General features: G+C 33.7%; 2 protein-coding genes across 3 annotated transcripts; one reads left to right on the top strand and one right to left on the bottom strand.

Annotated features, from left to right (window-relative positions):
* Window positions 1–6,638: 6,638 nt before the first annotated feature.
* On the bottom strand, window positions 6,639–9,144 carry LOC132048284 (transcription repressor OFP7-like). 2 transcript variants are annotated; one of them, XM_059439192.1, is made up of 3 exons: window positions 8,324–9,144; window positions 7,734–8,036; window positions 6,639–7,018 (listed from the first exon to the last, which is right to left on the bottom strand). In XM_059439192.1, the coding sequence occupies exons 1-3, from the start codon at window positions 9,051–9,053 to the stop codon at window positions 7,008–7,010; spliced, it is 1,044 nt and encodes a 347-aa protein (XP_059295175.1). In that variant the 5' UTR covers window positions 9,054–9,144; the 3' UTR covers window positions 6,639–7,007. The 2 variants fall into 2 exon arrangements, with proteins under 2 accessions (XP_059295175.1, XP_059295174.1); XM_059439191.1 differs by lacking the exon at window positions 6,639–7,018 and having other exon boundaries at window positions 7,488–8,036; window positions 8,324–9,143.
* A 3,921-nt stretch (window positions 9,145–13,065) lies between these two features.
* On the top strand, window positions 13,066–15,682 carry LOC132046578 (uncharacterized). Its single transcript, XM_059437251.1, has 3 exons — window positions 13,066–13,609; window positions 14,125–14,463; window positions 15,131–15,682. Exons 1-3 carry the CDS (start codon window positions 13,322–13,324, stop codon window positions 15,623–15,625), a joined length of 1,122 nt encoding a protein of 373 aa, XP_059293234.1. The 5' UTR covers window positions 13,066–13,321; the 3' UTR covers window positions 15,626–15,682.
* The last annotated feature ends 99 nt before the right edge of the window (window positions 15,683–15,781 follow it).

Here is a 15,781-nt window from a genome sequence, read left to right as displayed (position 1 = left end):
GAAATACTGGACAAGTAAAAGTGAACAGAGGGAGTATACACGTATGCACTTCAATTTTAATTCTCTGACACATTTATTTTTGGAATCTTTGGACAAGTAAAGGTGAACGGAGGGAGTATACACATATGCACTTCAATTTTAATGCTCCGACACATTTATTTTCTCCGTGCACTTTTACTTGTTCACTTTTGACTTTTCACGTTCTTTAAGAATTAATAAATGAAGTATTCCCTCCGTCCCATATTACTTTGCCACACTACTAAAAATACATGTCTAAATTACTAGTTCATTTACAAAACCAAGATAAAATTAATTAAATCTTTCTCATCTTACCCTCTGCGTCCCATATTACTTGGCTACCGAATATTTATTCTCTCCTTATGTATATACGTATGCACTTCAATTTTAATTCTCCGACACATTTATTTTCTTCGTGCACTTTTACTTGTTCACTTTTAACTTTTCACATTCTTTAAGAATTAATAAATGAAGTACTCCCTCTGTCCCATATTACTTGGCCACACTACTAAACTACTTTTTTATCCCACGTGGACATATGTCATGATACTGAATATTTATTCTCTTCTCGTGTATACACATATGCACTTCAAGTTTAATTATCCGACACATATTTATTTTCTCCGTGCACTTTTACTTGTTCACTTTTGACTTTTCATGTTCTTTAATAATTAATAAATGAAGTACTCCCTCGGTCCCATATTACTTGGCCACCTTACTAAAAATATAAGTCCAAATTACTTGTTCACTTACAAAACCAAGATAAAATTAATTAAATCTTAATTTTGATTTCTTTGTAACAATTCTTTTTATATAATTGTTAATATAAAAAATTATAATGTAACTAATTTACCCCTTTTTAATGAATTCAATAAAAATATTTTATTAGTGTTGCTTTTAAAAAATCCAATTTATACAACAATGGTTCTTATGTTTGGATTTGAACGATTAGTTAATTGAGATGGATATCTACCTGTCGGTATACATATAAGATATTAAAGAATTTAAAAGAAAAAATCTAAAATCAAAATATTAATTTCCCCTCATATTCTTACTAATTTTCTTTTTCACATCGATGAACAACTTTCATTGTCATGACAATGAGAAAAAAGTCCGACTCTTTCCATCTCAAAGACTTAATTCCATTATTTTCTACCTATAACTAAAGTGATGGTACATAAAATACATTTTGTATATGTTGCTATATATAATAACAATTAGAATGTTTTTAAAAGTTATGTACAAAATACAAACCTTAAAGATTGGCTAATTAAAGTGACGGAGTTTAAGAAATAAATATAGACTTTTGAATCTTGTGGTTCTAAATTTAAAATGTGTATAATATAATAAAATATCCTTTGAATCTTGTGATTATAAACTTGACATGTAGGATATTTGAATTGTCAACTTACTAAATATAAAAAGAGGCGGACATAACCAAAATAAGATAAATTTAATAACAATTGAGAAATTAAGGGGAAAAATAAGAGGAAAAGAAACAAAATATGGAGACTCACTAAGGAGAATCACGGTATCCTTTACAAAATATACAAACTATAAAGACTAACTAAAGTGAGTAACTAAATTAATCACGTTGGGCCCGTGCATCGCACGGGAATACTTTGCTAGTATACACTAACCGGATACTGAGATCTCCATAACCTATCAAAAACTATACCTTTTTGGACTATTATAGCAAGATTACCAAATCTACTAATGCTAACCAAAATAACCATACACAAACAAGGTGATTTATAGGCAAATACTTACTCATGTTCGGGGTAAGAATATACATTAATTATTGTAAAATGATAAAAATGTCTCATATAAAAGAAACATCTGTTTAACCGTTTATAAGTTTTTTTTCCCTTAACATCCCTCCTGGTTTTGTCTATGAAATTAAAGTAGAGAAGTTGCACTTTCTTCTCGAACTCAGATCACGATGCTTATAGCAAAGTTTTTGGATTTTGCACATTCAATAGTAAAGTCAGAGGGGGAGCCAGAATTCGAAGCTTGTGGGTTCAGGATTCTAATTCGTTTAAGTTACTGGGTTCTAACTCAACAATTTATACATATTCAATGAATTTTTCAAGACAAATACAGAGTTTAGACCAAGGTTAGGGGGTTCGGCCGAACCCCCATTAATATGCTAGCTCCGCCTCTCTTGTAAAGTTTTAAGTAGGTATAGCATGCAGCAGTATGGATTGATGGAATATGAAATGCACTAACTGCAGATAAAAAAGTTATGATTCATTTAACAAGTTGCCCCTCCATTTTAGGTTGGTCTCTTGATTAAAGGTTTCAAATCTCTAATGCCTTGTACCAGAAATATATCAACAATTTAGGAAACTTGAATTGCTCAGATCCCAAATGCCCCAAAACTTACAGGAATCATGAAAAAGGTAGTGCCTTTATCCCATATTGATGCATCATATAATATATATTGTTGTACCGGTACTCTAGTCTACGACTTTTGCAGGCACACGTTAAGACTTTATACAGAAGGGAACAGTTAACTGAGAGATCTCAGATATTACACTTCAATGCACACGGAAAAAGTGTACTTACAGTTTATCTTGTCACTTCCAGTTTATGTAAAATAAATATATTTACTGCACTGGGAATCGTTTTTGTCTCATGCTAGCTAGCTCTTCTTAAATGTTACGGCAGTATTGCCTATGCTTGGGCGGAGAGGTTTAGATAATTTTGTAATGGATTTAAGTCATATGCATTGCTAATGTAAGGTCTTTTAGAGTTTTTAATTATATATATTATTAGTATACATTTTTATGCCATCAGAGCACCTTTATCAGTTTAGACTTGTAGTTGCGTTGTTTTCAAGATTATAAATCTCACATTTTAAAGAAACTTACCTATAGATATTTTTTGAGTAACCTAATAATGCAAACAAAGTTTAAGTTAATATCAAATTAATAGCTCTTACAGTATCAAGATAAGTTTAAGTTATATACCCCGTCAATCACCTTTACATTTAATAGCAGGTGATGTGTCTTATTTTCAAAATGACAAATCCACATTTAAAGTAAGCTTATATGCATATATTCTTTGAATAACCTAATAGTATATCCAATTTCTTATACTAATGATGTATGTAACTTAAACTCTATAGTAAAAACTTTCCTGGAATAACACCTTAAACGTGATTTGATTGAATAAATATTTTTTATTATTAGTGTACAGAACTTAATACTACTGGAAATATTGGATAGAACCAAGACACAAATGAAATGACATACTTCAAAATTTCATTTACTGGATGAAAAAGCTCTCTCTAGGTCCCTCCCTTTTCAAGTAGGATGTTACATTTAGTGCACATTATATCAGATTGAGGTGTTCAATTCACCACAAATTTTTGAAAGTTCATTCAAAACGGGTTGAGCATCGAGGTGAATCTCAGTAGCTCCAAATCTCGGTGAGGCGGACCTACACCCAGTATCTTAACTTGACCGAGCGAATCAACTAGAGATGAACCATATAACATAACATGGGCCTAGAACATATATGATCATCAGGTAGCAAACATGCTCCCATAAGAAAACTGTCTATACATAGAGGAAACATGGGGGCCTGAACATGAGACTGACCTTGCTCAAAGATCTTTTTTATTTAGCACTAGAGGGATCTTAAAAACCCGATGGAATTCGATCTCATAAGCAATTTCCTATGAGGGCTGGACCCCCAACATCGGTAGAAGAAAGGGGAAACTCAATCATGAAACTGAATTTCCAAGCTAAAGGATGAGAAAAAGAAATCCACTATTGCCAATAATTCTTTTTTCCTTCTCTCTTTCTATTGCCTTAAAACCAACAATATATAAAAGTTTTTCTTCCAATGTACATGATTTTGTATGAGCTTTCATACCGAATTGAGCAACATAAACTCAACTAAAGTCTATAAAGCCTCTGTACATACATGAGAACATCAACATAAGTCTATAAAGCCTCTATAATAGTCTATGAACGGTAGAAGTGTCGGGATAGGGCTCGACCTACCCAAACATATTTTTTATTCTACTTGTAATCTTTCAGATAGAACAATGATACATAATCCGTTCACCAGGAGTAGGAGGGCCCTTCTACCTTGCTGGTTAACTGCACGGATATAGTCCCTCACCCAGCCAAAGATGCAAGGGGTACAATTATATATCTTAATCAATTCTTTTTCTGATTTAGAGGCCCCTCCCTTTTGTCTTGGATATAATTGAGGGTGTCAATTATTGCCATTTATCTAGTCAAAAAACTTTTCACTTAGAGCACCTGAAATATAGGTGTTTCCTTTTCGTAATAGGGTTACTTACATAAAGGGAAAGGTTGATAAATCGAAAGAACAGATGTTACACAATTAAGTTTTGGAATATATACGAAAGTAGCCCCCTATATATAAGTTAATATGTCTTATCAACCCAAGGCTTGATTGAAATGTTGTTTTCTGGCATCTAGCATCTTTCGAAATGACTCTCCACAATAGTTTGTGGTAAAAAGGAAGAGAAAATGATCAAAATAATATATTATCTTTGGGTTTGGACTTAAAATTATATATGTTTTTTTACATGGAGCATTAATAGCCCATTATGTTTGCATAAGTGGTGCACTTTTAGTCAACTCCCAAATATTCTGTTAAAAAATTAATGAAAAGGGGTAAAAATGTCCTTGAACTATTAGAAAAGGTCAAAAAATACCCTTCATCCATCTATTTTGCTAAAAATACCCGTCAGTTCAACTTTTTGGCTAATTTATGCTATTTGACGCTCAACATTAATTTTTTTTTAAAAATAAATAAATTACACATGGCATTTTATTACTAGTCCGATTTTCTAAATCTGAAAAAATTAGATTTTTATAAAATCTGGAACAACTATTTTTTTTGAAAAAAAATGTGGTAAGCCCTTTAAAAAAAAAAAAATCAAGATTGGATTTTTATTAACAAATGTGGAATTTTTTAAATCTGGAAAACTGTTTTTTTTTAAAGGGCTGGAAAACCCCTTTTTTTAAATATGGAAAATTGATTTTTTAAATCTGAAAAACTAAATTTTTTAAAGTAAAATGTGCAAAACTAATACTCCATAATTTTCTTCTAGATTTAAAAAAAAAAATAGTTTTCTGGATTTTTTTTAAACACGGTTTTTCCACACTTTAAAGAAAAAAAATCATTTTTTCATATTTTTGAAAAAAAAATCCCCTTTCCCTGTTTTTTTTTTGAAGTGTCCTAAAAATAAAATCATGAAAATCTTTTTTAGGAAAAAAATTAATTTTCTTGATTTAAAAAAACAACCATTTTTCCAGATATTTTAATTAAAAAAATCCAGGTTTCCAGTTTTTTGTTCTTTCTAAAAAATTTCAGTTTTCCTGATTCTAAAAAAAAAAAACCATTTTCCAGATTTTTTTTTAAAAAAAAAAATCAATTTTCCAGTAATAAAATGCCATGTGTAATTTAAATAATTTTTTTTTTAAAAGTTCAGTGTTGACCGTTAATCAAAGGGCATAAATGAGCCAAAAAGTTTAATTGAGAGATATTTTTAGCAAAATAGATGAATGAATGGTATTTTTAGACCTTTTCTAATAGTTCAGGGGCATTTTTGCCCTTTTGCGTTAAACTTTTAACAAACTATTTGGGAGTTAACTAAAAGTGCACCACTTATGCAAACATAATGGACTATTAATGCTCCATGTAAAAGAATATGTATGGTTTCAGGTCCAAATCCGGTCCTTTTCTAAAAAAGGAACACAATATTTCCTTGTAAAAGATATTCATAATGGCAATAAAAAATCTGTTGAGCGACCAGATAATATAACATATTGACGATGTATAACCAAAACTAATTACTACTACAAAGTACCCAACATGGTTACCCCCTCCAACACCCCACGCTCCCGCGCCACCCCCCACCCCAATTCTTATGTAGTTTTCATCAATTATTTGTACAAAACAAGCCCAAATAGCGAAATGGACAAAGCCCCATTATGGAAGTAAGTGAAATTTCGGATCCGTGTTTTATGGGTGTCGCTTTGGTGTAAAAATAGGGATCAGTCAATGGCAACATCTCTAATGACTCCTTTCACAATCACACGTCATATCAACTTTAGTCAAGGGAAAATGTTGCAATGATAATTCATGTCGGATGAAATGTAATTAAAATACCATAAAGTTACGTATATTATAATCATAATAGTATATAACTCAAATTCATCATAATAGTGTATAACTCAATTCATAATCAAAACTAATGATAAAATGTCGTAGCCCTCTTGTTATTTCTACGATACAGATCAACGATATTGAAGGAATCACCATAAGTAATAGGCGGTATATATGTATATTTTTTTTAATACCTGGAATATTTTAATCCGAGTGACATAAAAGAATCTACAGAAGTCGAGGTAAATTTATTCACATTTTAGGGAAGACGTTATGAATTTATAATTTTGTTGGAATAAGTAAATTAGAGTTCAAGGGCAGTTTAGTCTTCTTAGTCCTTTTCAGTAATTTTCCATTTATTAGTTAAATAGTTATCTAATCTGAATTAGTTACAGCTCAGTAGGATTAGCTTATGGATATATCCTCAATGTATAAAAATATAAAATACACATTTGTATCTCATTTCTCATCAGATCATGATATTGAAATTACACAGAATTCTATCTCTACATTAGTCTTGTTCTTCTTCAATGCTGTACTCAAATTAGGGTTCTTGTGTGATTGTTATGATCAAAAACAAATTTGCAGTTTCTTTGTTGGGTTACATCCATGATCCATCCATCAATATGACCAGTCAGAAGCAGCGAATCAATTTCCAATTGTCACTTAAAAGTTTCTTCTCCGACAAAAATTAAACTAAGATCTGAGTCGGGCTTGGAAAAAGTTTGACTATTCACAAAAAAACAGCAGAAGGTAACTTCATATCATTCCACAGATATAGGCGTGTCGTAGACTCTAAAAAGTTGCAAGGTTTGTTCTTTTCTCATGCTAAGCTATACCCCCTCTGTCAAAAAGGCAAAACGAAAAAGCATTGATGATTGATAATTTTAAGTAGTAACCTAATTCATAGATCATTCATCTTTCTATTGCGAGACAAGACTTCAACACTAACGAAAATGATTAGGAAAATCGTAGGGTTAATTAAGAAGAGAGGACTAATTAGTGTTCTCTCTCTCTCTCTCTCTCTCTCTCTCTGGGCTACTCCTTGATCTAAAATTTTGAAGTAAAATGAAATCCGTAAGCTAATAGGAGTAGTACATCTTTAGTAAATCCTATAGTACAAGGTAAAAATTAGTCGGTGTTTCAAATACCACAAAAACAACATTAACATACTTAGTGAAATCTCACAAGTAATTTTTATACTCTTAAAAGAGCTTTTGAAACCATGAAAAATCTCAAACCTAATTAATTAAGTTTTGATTCTCTCATGCATTCTCCCCTTCATGCAAAGTTAGCTTCGGGACTCAGAAAACTAGCATTAGCAAGAAAGAGAAACTTTTCTTTCAGCTTATAATTGTGTTTTTAACTTTTAAGTAGCCATCACTAGTGCCTGAAAACTGATATAGTCCCATTAAACACTATGATTAACGACAGAAATGAATACTTCAATTTATTTAATTAAACAAGAGACCACAGTTGCTGGATTAATCAAAGGGTTCTGCATACAGCGCTTGGGTGGGGATGACTTGACATCCTCCTACCTCTATCATTACCATTACCTAAAAACAAAGTCTCCCAAATCTCAGAGAAAGCCTCAACAATCACTCCATGATAATGCTTTCCGTTCAACGACAGAAAACATTGTAAAAGCTGCTCTAACTCACTCTTCTCAAACATTTGCTTCTCCAAAATCATTTCCATCATTGACCTCTTGAAATCCTCGTACGGGTCCTGTGATTTCTTCACGATCGCGAAGCTCTCCTTCACTTTCCCATCCACGCTACACGGTATCAGCTTCTTGAACACTGACAACCTTGCTGGTAACTCACTGTCCGATGATGTTGAAACTGACGACCTTCGACCTGTTTAAAAATAATGTAATTAGGTATAATTAAATGTATATTCTCTTAAATATCTTGAACTTTGAGACGAAGAATGATATCAATCCTGCTAAAAGGTGAAACAAATATTTTCAAAACGTACTTGACTCACGAAAAAAGTCAGATTGCTTACTCATAATTTTTACACTATCAGATGTTCAAAAAATATTTATGTGTAAGTCTCCTTAAAATATGAGATTTGAAAATAAGTTTTGTTACGGATAATAAAGATGACCTGAATGTAAGACTAGTAGTAAGGTTCTTTTTACCCATTGAAGAGGAGAAACTTGGTCTTGAATGCTTAACTCTCCTCTTGCTGCTGCCATTCCTCTTATGATGACGACGCCTCATAGTAGTGGTCTCACATATGGTTTCCAACTGAGGGTTAAAATCTGTTGATGAGTCATCACTTGAGAAATCAAAGCTTCTGGAAGATGAAACTAAAGTTTCAGTTTCCTCCTCTTCGTTATAATTATCCCAAGTTCCTTGATCAGTACCGCTTAAAACCCCACTGTACTCGTCAGCTGAGGAGGTGCTTATTTGGAGTCTGCTTTTTATTTTCGTCTTCTTAACTCTCCCTTTCTTCTTCTTCTTCTTCTCAGTACTGAATCGTGGAGGAGTAGTAGGGGCTCGTAAGGACAAATTATTATTCTCCTCTTCTTCTTCTTCTTCTTCTTCAGAGACTAAGCAGCTGGAAACCACGTGAAACTTATCTTCTTTCTCCCACTTGAATTGATCTTGTGACCGTGACGACTTAAACCCACACCCAACTGAGATCATCATGGGCTCCGATGACACGTGGCGTTTGAAGGAGGACTTAGGGGGATTTTTATTTTGATTAATAAGAGGGAAATCGGGGGAGATGAGTTTTGTAGTACTGAGCTTATTAGTATGTGGGAAGAAATTAGGGACTTGGGGAAGAGAAGAAGTGTCCTTGGAACGGCAGGAGTTGAAGGAAGCAATAACTCTGGACAACCGAACCTTGAAGCTTTTTCCCATTCTTTTTTGTCTCTGTTGTATGATGGATAGGAGGAGTGGGGTTTCTTCCTTTGACAAAATTGTGAACTGCTTTATCAGCTGAGAATTGTTAGAGACATTTTATATGGGAATAGGGGGTGAGGAGAGCGTGACTTAGCGTCTCCAAATGTTGATGAGTTAGTCAAAGTTAATTTACTGATAACGGTTTAATTTGTGTACTTCACGCTTATTGAGACAACAAAATCATTGTGATTTTTGAAAGAGTTCAACTTTTCTATACAATAAAAAAATACATGTCAAGACTTTTAACATATAATCGCAGCTGTCAATTAAAAGTAAGACTAATAGTGTATAAATTCTTTGCGGTTTATGTGTATAAAAGTTTTAAAAAAAAATGGAAAGAAGAAACTAACTATATATAGAAGCTATTAAACGACATAACTAATTAATACTGAGAGATTTTTACACAGTCGAATGTATAACTTAAATTTGTTTCGGAACAAGATTTTTCTTGTTCTATAATAAATATACATAAGTACTTGTTAAGTGAATACACGATTTTTCTAGTACATCCTTGTGTCTTGCATATACATAAACCTTTCAAAAGAACTTTTTTTTCCCCTACGATACTGGGATATAAGAAGGAAAAGAGAGAGAATAAAAATTGAACCTGCATACATATACTATAAGAGTAACTTTTACTTGTACTGTTAGACATTTTGACTAATAAACAACGTGGATTGTTGCATATTAACACACTTTTGACGTGCGTTGCAAAGATCGAGGAGAAGACAATACGACAAATGAACTTCAAATATTTATTGAATTAGAATGTTGATATGGTTGAGGACAAAGTCCTAGCCAGTGAGCAACAGGAAGGTGCAGATCTGTTTTGAGTATTCACTCAACTTTGTAGAAAAAATCAATCCAAGTCTGAAATTAGTTGCCGTATAGCAGGCGAGAGAATTTAATAAAGTGACTGTATGTATGTATCCACTATCCAGAGAGGGAGTACTGCACAACCCTATTCTCTCTGATGGATTCACTGTACATCTTCCAGCTTTCAACAGTTCCAATTCATCCAAATGGGGCTCTGATTTTTGGAATTGATTTACGTAATCTATACTTTCTTAGCTTTATTTAGGTTTGTTTGGTATGGAGGAAAACAGTTTTTAGAAAATGTTTTCTAATTTTTTCATGTTTGATCGGTTAATTGTTTTGGAAAATATTTTTGAGAAAAAAGACTTCCCTTGTGAAAGTAAGATAAAACAAGTTATGTAAGTGGCATTCTACTCCTATCCATCCTCCAACACACCTTATCTCACCTCCGCCCTCATAGCTCGCACTCCAGTGGCATGGCCACCTTATGCTAAGAGGTGTCAATTCTTTGCCGGAAGATTATATTGTTTAGCTATGTCAAAATTTTAGTTTTATATATAAATGCTATAGGTTGACTCCTCTTATTTTTAACATGTGTCAATTTTTTTTATATTTTGGCACTTATTAATAAAATTTCTGGCTCCGCCACTACCCACACCCCTAGCGTCGCTTCCAACCCATTGTGATTGTCCATTTTATATACTTAATGCTTTTGGATGATATTTTCAGCTTACCAAACGCTGGAGAATAAGGTATAATAGGAGTTTTATTACTTATTAATTAATCTTTCCATGTTGCATAATCCAACTTACAAAAGTGTCCGTAGAAATTCATTTTTAAAAGTAACTTTCGAACATATATCTATTTTCCACCTCCGCTCTATCGTAAGTTTTTGTCATGTCCGATCTCTATCTTACACTGTTATGCATGGTTAAAACCTTCTTACTCCTCCCGCTCCTCTTAAGCCTTAGTTACGGGTCTCAATTCAAAACGTTTCTATTTTCAAAAGGAGGACGTAAATAATGTCACATCAACATAGATGTGGAAGTCCCCTATTTGGGTTCAACAGCTGGGAGAACCACAAGCATAGACAATTCCCAAATCAAGCATATTCAGCATCCCCACCACTAAGATTAATTTCTTTTTTAATGTTATAAATCCTTCCAATGTTTATCTATTAGATAAGCAAATATGAGTGAGACAGAAGAGCATTGTTGATAAAAGTATATTGCAAAGAAAAGTAATATCTTGTCTTCATAATGAAACCATTTGTATATTAGGCCACTTGAGAGAAATGAAAGAAAGGGAACTAACCTTTGTTTGGACGAAAGCATTTTGAATGATATGCATGCCGTGTGGAAAGCCAATACAAATAAGAAACCTCTCAAAAGATAATAGGGGAATCCAAGAAAACAAAATCATCCATGCATGAGCTTGTGCTTCCTTTCCCTACTTTTTCCTTTGAACAAGGTTACCTAAGATCAGTGACGGAGCTAGAAAAAAATTACTAAGGAAAATCAAAAATATAAAGAAACACACAGAAAAGCCAAATTAAGGAATTAAATATATATACATAAAACTTACCAATATCCTTTTTATCTATCTGCATGCACATGTAATTTTTTAGTGAAGGGGTGTCTATTGACACTCATTGAACAAGAGTACTGGCTCCGTCATTGCACACGACAACCACAAGTATGAAGTATTGTGAAGTACTTGCACTAGTAAGAAGCCCAAGTGCGCATAAGTTTACTGCGCAAGTGCGCATAAGTTTACTTACATGAGTTTAACTTATATGCACAGATAATATAAATACTTTTTCATACTTTTAGCAAAATTTAATCTATTATTTAAAATTATTAATCAATTTTACTTAACTTTTTAGAAAACAGATTATTTTAAAAAAGGATGAAGCTGTACAGTGGTGTACAGTGGATTCTAATAATTTTCTTTGTAACATTTAGATACAATTATTTTTTGTACGTTCGGTGAACTGCTGGAAACCAAAAAACACAATAAAATAATACTTAAAGCCAAAGACAAGTACAGGACGACCCATGCTACTAAAATCAAGTCACGTGGTCCAATTCATGGGTATGTTATTACATGTTGGTCCAGGTTCTGTAAAAGTATGGTAACTGAATTAAAAGGACACTTGGTGAGTATGACATTTTGCCAAACTTCCTTTACATTTCATGGCCATCTAAAGATATCCTCGTACATCTAGCCTTCTACTGGGTTTACACTGTACCTCACACTACGGTGAATTATTGGCCAGGAATTTGTTGAAGAGAAGATTAAAACCTTTTGCAGCTGATATCTGTACGACACCATTAGTGAGTTAAGGTTTTAAACTTGAGATGATTCTGGGTTTCACTAAACTGGATTGCACTGATAGGTCCATGTGAATTTAATGGGCTGAACCATTCCAAAGCGTTTTGAAACTTGATTGACCAGCATAAGTTCACGTTACAGAAAGAGCACGGGGAGGAACGCGCTATAATATAAAGTCGGGGAAACAATGTTTTTCCCTAATTCAAATATAAGGCATTGCTAATGCAACTGTTAATAAAGTACCCGGAAAACAAATTAAAAGAAAAACGAAGCCAACTAGAATAACAAAAATGTACATGCATTTATTTTATCCAGTCTATATGCATTCGCATGAAACATGGAGAATATGGAACGTGCTTTCGTTTTGTCCCACTATTAATAGCAAAGGTAAAAATGTTCTTTCAATAGTCCAGGACTCCAGGTGCATGTGACAAAACTTCGAATGGCCTAAAATTGTTTGAAAATCACTTTTCACGTACAGTTTCATTCTTGATCTATGACAAGGTAGTTCCACACAGGTAACAATCAATGTGTGCTCCTGTAAACGAGATCTCTAGTGACGGATTCGGAGTCTTATTTATGCAGATGAAAATTATATATTCGTACTAAGTTCAAAGTTAAATAAATAAAAATTCTGAATCCACCTCTCTCACGCTTGCAAAATTAATACTAGTATCAAATTAATTTAGTCGATTATAATAAATGAACATGCAAAATAAAATTAGATAAAATCGAGCCCGCACAACTGCTAAAAGAAAGGAGGAACCTTAATTTAGGCATAGTGAGTTTCAAATACTCCAAATCTCTCCGCAAAAAATTGCCCACCTCAAATACTTTGTTACATGCAAAGAAAAACAGAGAATAGAATGTTGGTTTTTCATTATAACAAATCCTTAATTATCTCTTAGCCTTTTGCTTCTGTTACAGACAAAGTCACGTTCTCATTCTCTTTTTTTCTTTCATGTATTCGGTATTCGAAAATCATTATCTCTCTGATTTTCGTTCATGCACGCAAAATAAGCTGTAATTTTATTTTGGCATAAGCTAAATCAGTCTGAGTTAAAACATAGTATTTCATGAGGACACTCTGTCCAAATGTTGATAAAGAAGATGGGTTGGAGACAGTGCTTGAGGTGCCAATACCAGATGAAATGTTCAAAAGCATGGGGAGCAATGCAGCACTTAGATGGCAAAATATGGCAACCTGGATGAAAGCTCAAACATCTGATAAATGGTCTTCCCCTATTGTTGCTGCTCGTTATAATGAACTTAGTTTCCTCCTTTACACGGTCGGATCTCCTCTTATCCCTTTCCAAATTCAATTGGGCCAATCCGTTAATCGTCCTGTCAAACATTCTTCCATTGTAAGTTTTGCCATTTCTTTCTGACCAACTTACAAGCACGTGACTAATTATTATTTTTTTGCATCTTTTGTTTAGCCTGAAATTAAGATTGTCATAAATTTGGACCAGAAAAATATACATGACAACCAAACTCCAAATCCACATCTATACACACACACAAAAAATAAAGAGAAAAAAGATCACATTTACCATTCTTACCAGATCAATTAGTAATCCCAGTTATTATTGGACACAAGAAAACAGACTCCAGATTTTACAATTCTGACTATGTTACACGGATTCTTCATTTGTCTTGACATACTTGTAACGAACGAGTGTAATAAGGATATTGCTACTGTCGTGCAAATACACTAAAACTTAGCAAAAAAACTTGATTTATCCGTATTGAAACCTTGCACACACTCGGACAATTTACCCATAAACGAATCAGTGTAACATAGCTCGAACTATTTATTTGTAATCTGAATTATGTGTTTTCTTTTGTTTGGATATCTTATGTTGAAATTGACGTGCAGGAAGCGTCAACAGCGAAATACATATTGCAACAATACATAGCAGCAACAGGGGGACAACCAGCGCTAAATGCAGTGAATAGCATGTGTGTAATTGGGGCAGTTAAAATTACTGCATCTGATTTCCATCAAGGTGATCAAAGTGTGAAGGTGAGAAAGAGTGACGAAAACGGAGGCTTTGTGCTTTGGCAAAAGAACCCTGACCTTTGGTGCTTAGAATTGCTTATCTCTGGATGCAAAGTCATTTCTGGTAGTAATGGCAAAATATCATGGAGACAATCTTCTAATCAAATAAGACCTATCTCTAAGGGTCCTGCCAGACCTCTCCGCCGCTTTCTCCAGGTAAACTACCTCAACTGTTATACAGACGTTAGGGTTAATTTCATGTATGATCACTAGATTTTACCCAATATAACCGTAAAGTCACAAAGTTATTTTTCACCACATTAACTAAACATGTGTGAGTTGTTCTTATAGCCTGTTTTTCCAAGCTTCCAAAATCTGCTTATATTTGAAAAGACCCGTTGTCAGAAGTGCTTTTTGAAAAAGTATTGTTGGAGAGTAGCATTTTGTGTACTTTTGCCAATATTAGAGCACGACTTTCTGCTGGGTCAATGTTCCAAAAGTATATTCGCAGAAAAACTACTTCTTTTAGCTTCTAAAAACAGTTTCTGCTACTACTCAAAAACATATATTTTTTCCCTAAAAACTTAGCCAAACAGCTCAATTTTCTAAAGTAAACAATTTTGGCTTCTCAAAAGCTTGGCCAAAGAGGCTATCATAAGTACAAAGGCCTGGCCCCGGAAAATGCCCTACATAGGGTCGGAAATTTGACCTTTCGATCGGTCATTGGATTTCATGAGCAGGTTACATAGAGTTAAGTTACTTAATGTAACATATTTTAAAGTTCAATGATCATACTTGAAATTAAGCCTACACATCAATGATAGTCATCAAGGTTGCTTCTTGGGAGAGGAGAGCTAAGCTAAATGATCTGCCATTTCTGTAGGGACTAGATCCTCGGTCTATAGCAAACTTGTTCGCGAATGCAGTCTGCATAGGAGAGAAGATAATAAACGACGAGGACTGTTTCATTCTCAAATTAGACACCAATCAATCAGCATTGGAGGCACAAAGTGGTCCAAATTATGAAATACTTCATCACACTATCTGGGGGTATTTCAGTCAAAGATCAGGCCTTATGATCAAGTTTGAGGATTCCAGGCTGCTAACAGTTAAGACCAGCAGGGACGATGACGGCGTTTTCTGGGAGACGAGCACAGAATCTGTTATGGAGGACTATAAGTATGTTGACGGAGTTAATGTCGCGCATAGTGGCAAGACTTTTGTTACAGTTTTCAGATATGGAGAGCACTCTGCAAACCACAAGAGACAGTTGGAGGAAAGATGGAAAATTGAAGAGGTAGATTTTAATGTTGGAAGATTGACAGCTGATTTCTTCATGCCTCCTTCAGATTTCAACAAAGAACGTTCTCGGGTCTAGATTAGATGTTGGCAATTATATTCTTGAACAATTTTGCAGTATATGAACAAGCAGAAAGCTTTTTCTCCTGTCAAGAAAGTCCAAAAAACTACTAATTTGAACAAGTATAGATTAGAGAAATTTGTCAAGTTTCTAATTTGAACAACTGTTTGGTTC

This window comes from Lycium ferocissimum, chromosome 2, assembly GCF_029784015.1.
Source record: "Lycium ferocissimum isolate CSIRO_LF1 chromosome 2, AGI_CSIRO_Lferr_CH_V1, whole genome shotgun sequence".
Lineage (NCBI taxonomy): Eukaryota > Viridiplantae > Streptophyta > Magnoliopsida > Solanales > Solanaceae > Lycium > Lycium ferocissimum.
This window is presented reverse-complemented; position numbering and strand designations above follow the sequence as displayed.

Bases quoted from the DNA above. Each gene is read 5' to 3' on its own strand.
- LOC132048284 (XM_059439191.1), bottom strand. From the start codon at position 9,053: ATGGGAAAAAGCTTCAAGGTTCGGTTGTCCAGAGTTATTGCTTCCTTC. The intron at 8,037-8,323 runs GTAAAAAGAACC...ATTTTTAAACAG, and splicing joins AAGTTTCTCCTCTTCAATGG to GTCGAAGGTCGTCAGTTTCA.
- LOC132046578 (XM_059437251.1), top strand. From the start codon at position 13,322: ATGAGGACACTCTGTCCAAATGTTGATAAAGAAGATGGGTTGGAGACA. The intron at 13,610-14,124 runs GTAAGTTTTGCC...ATTGACGTGCAG, and splicing joins CTGTCAAACATTCTTCCATT to GAAGCGTCAACAGCGAAATA. The intron at 14,464-15,130 runs GTAAACTACCTC...CCATTTCTGTAG, and splicing joins CTCTCCGCCGCTTTCTCCAG to GGACTAGATCCTCGGTCTAT.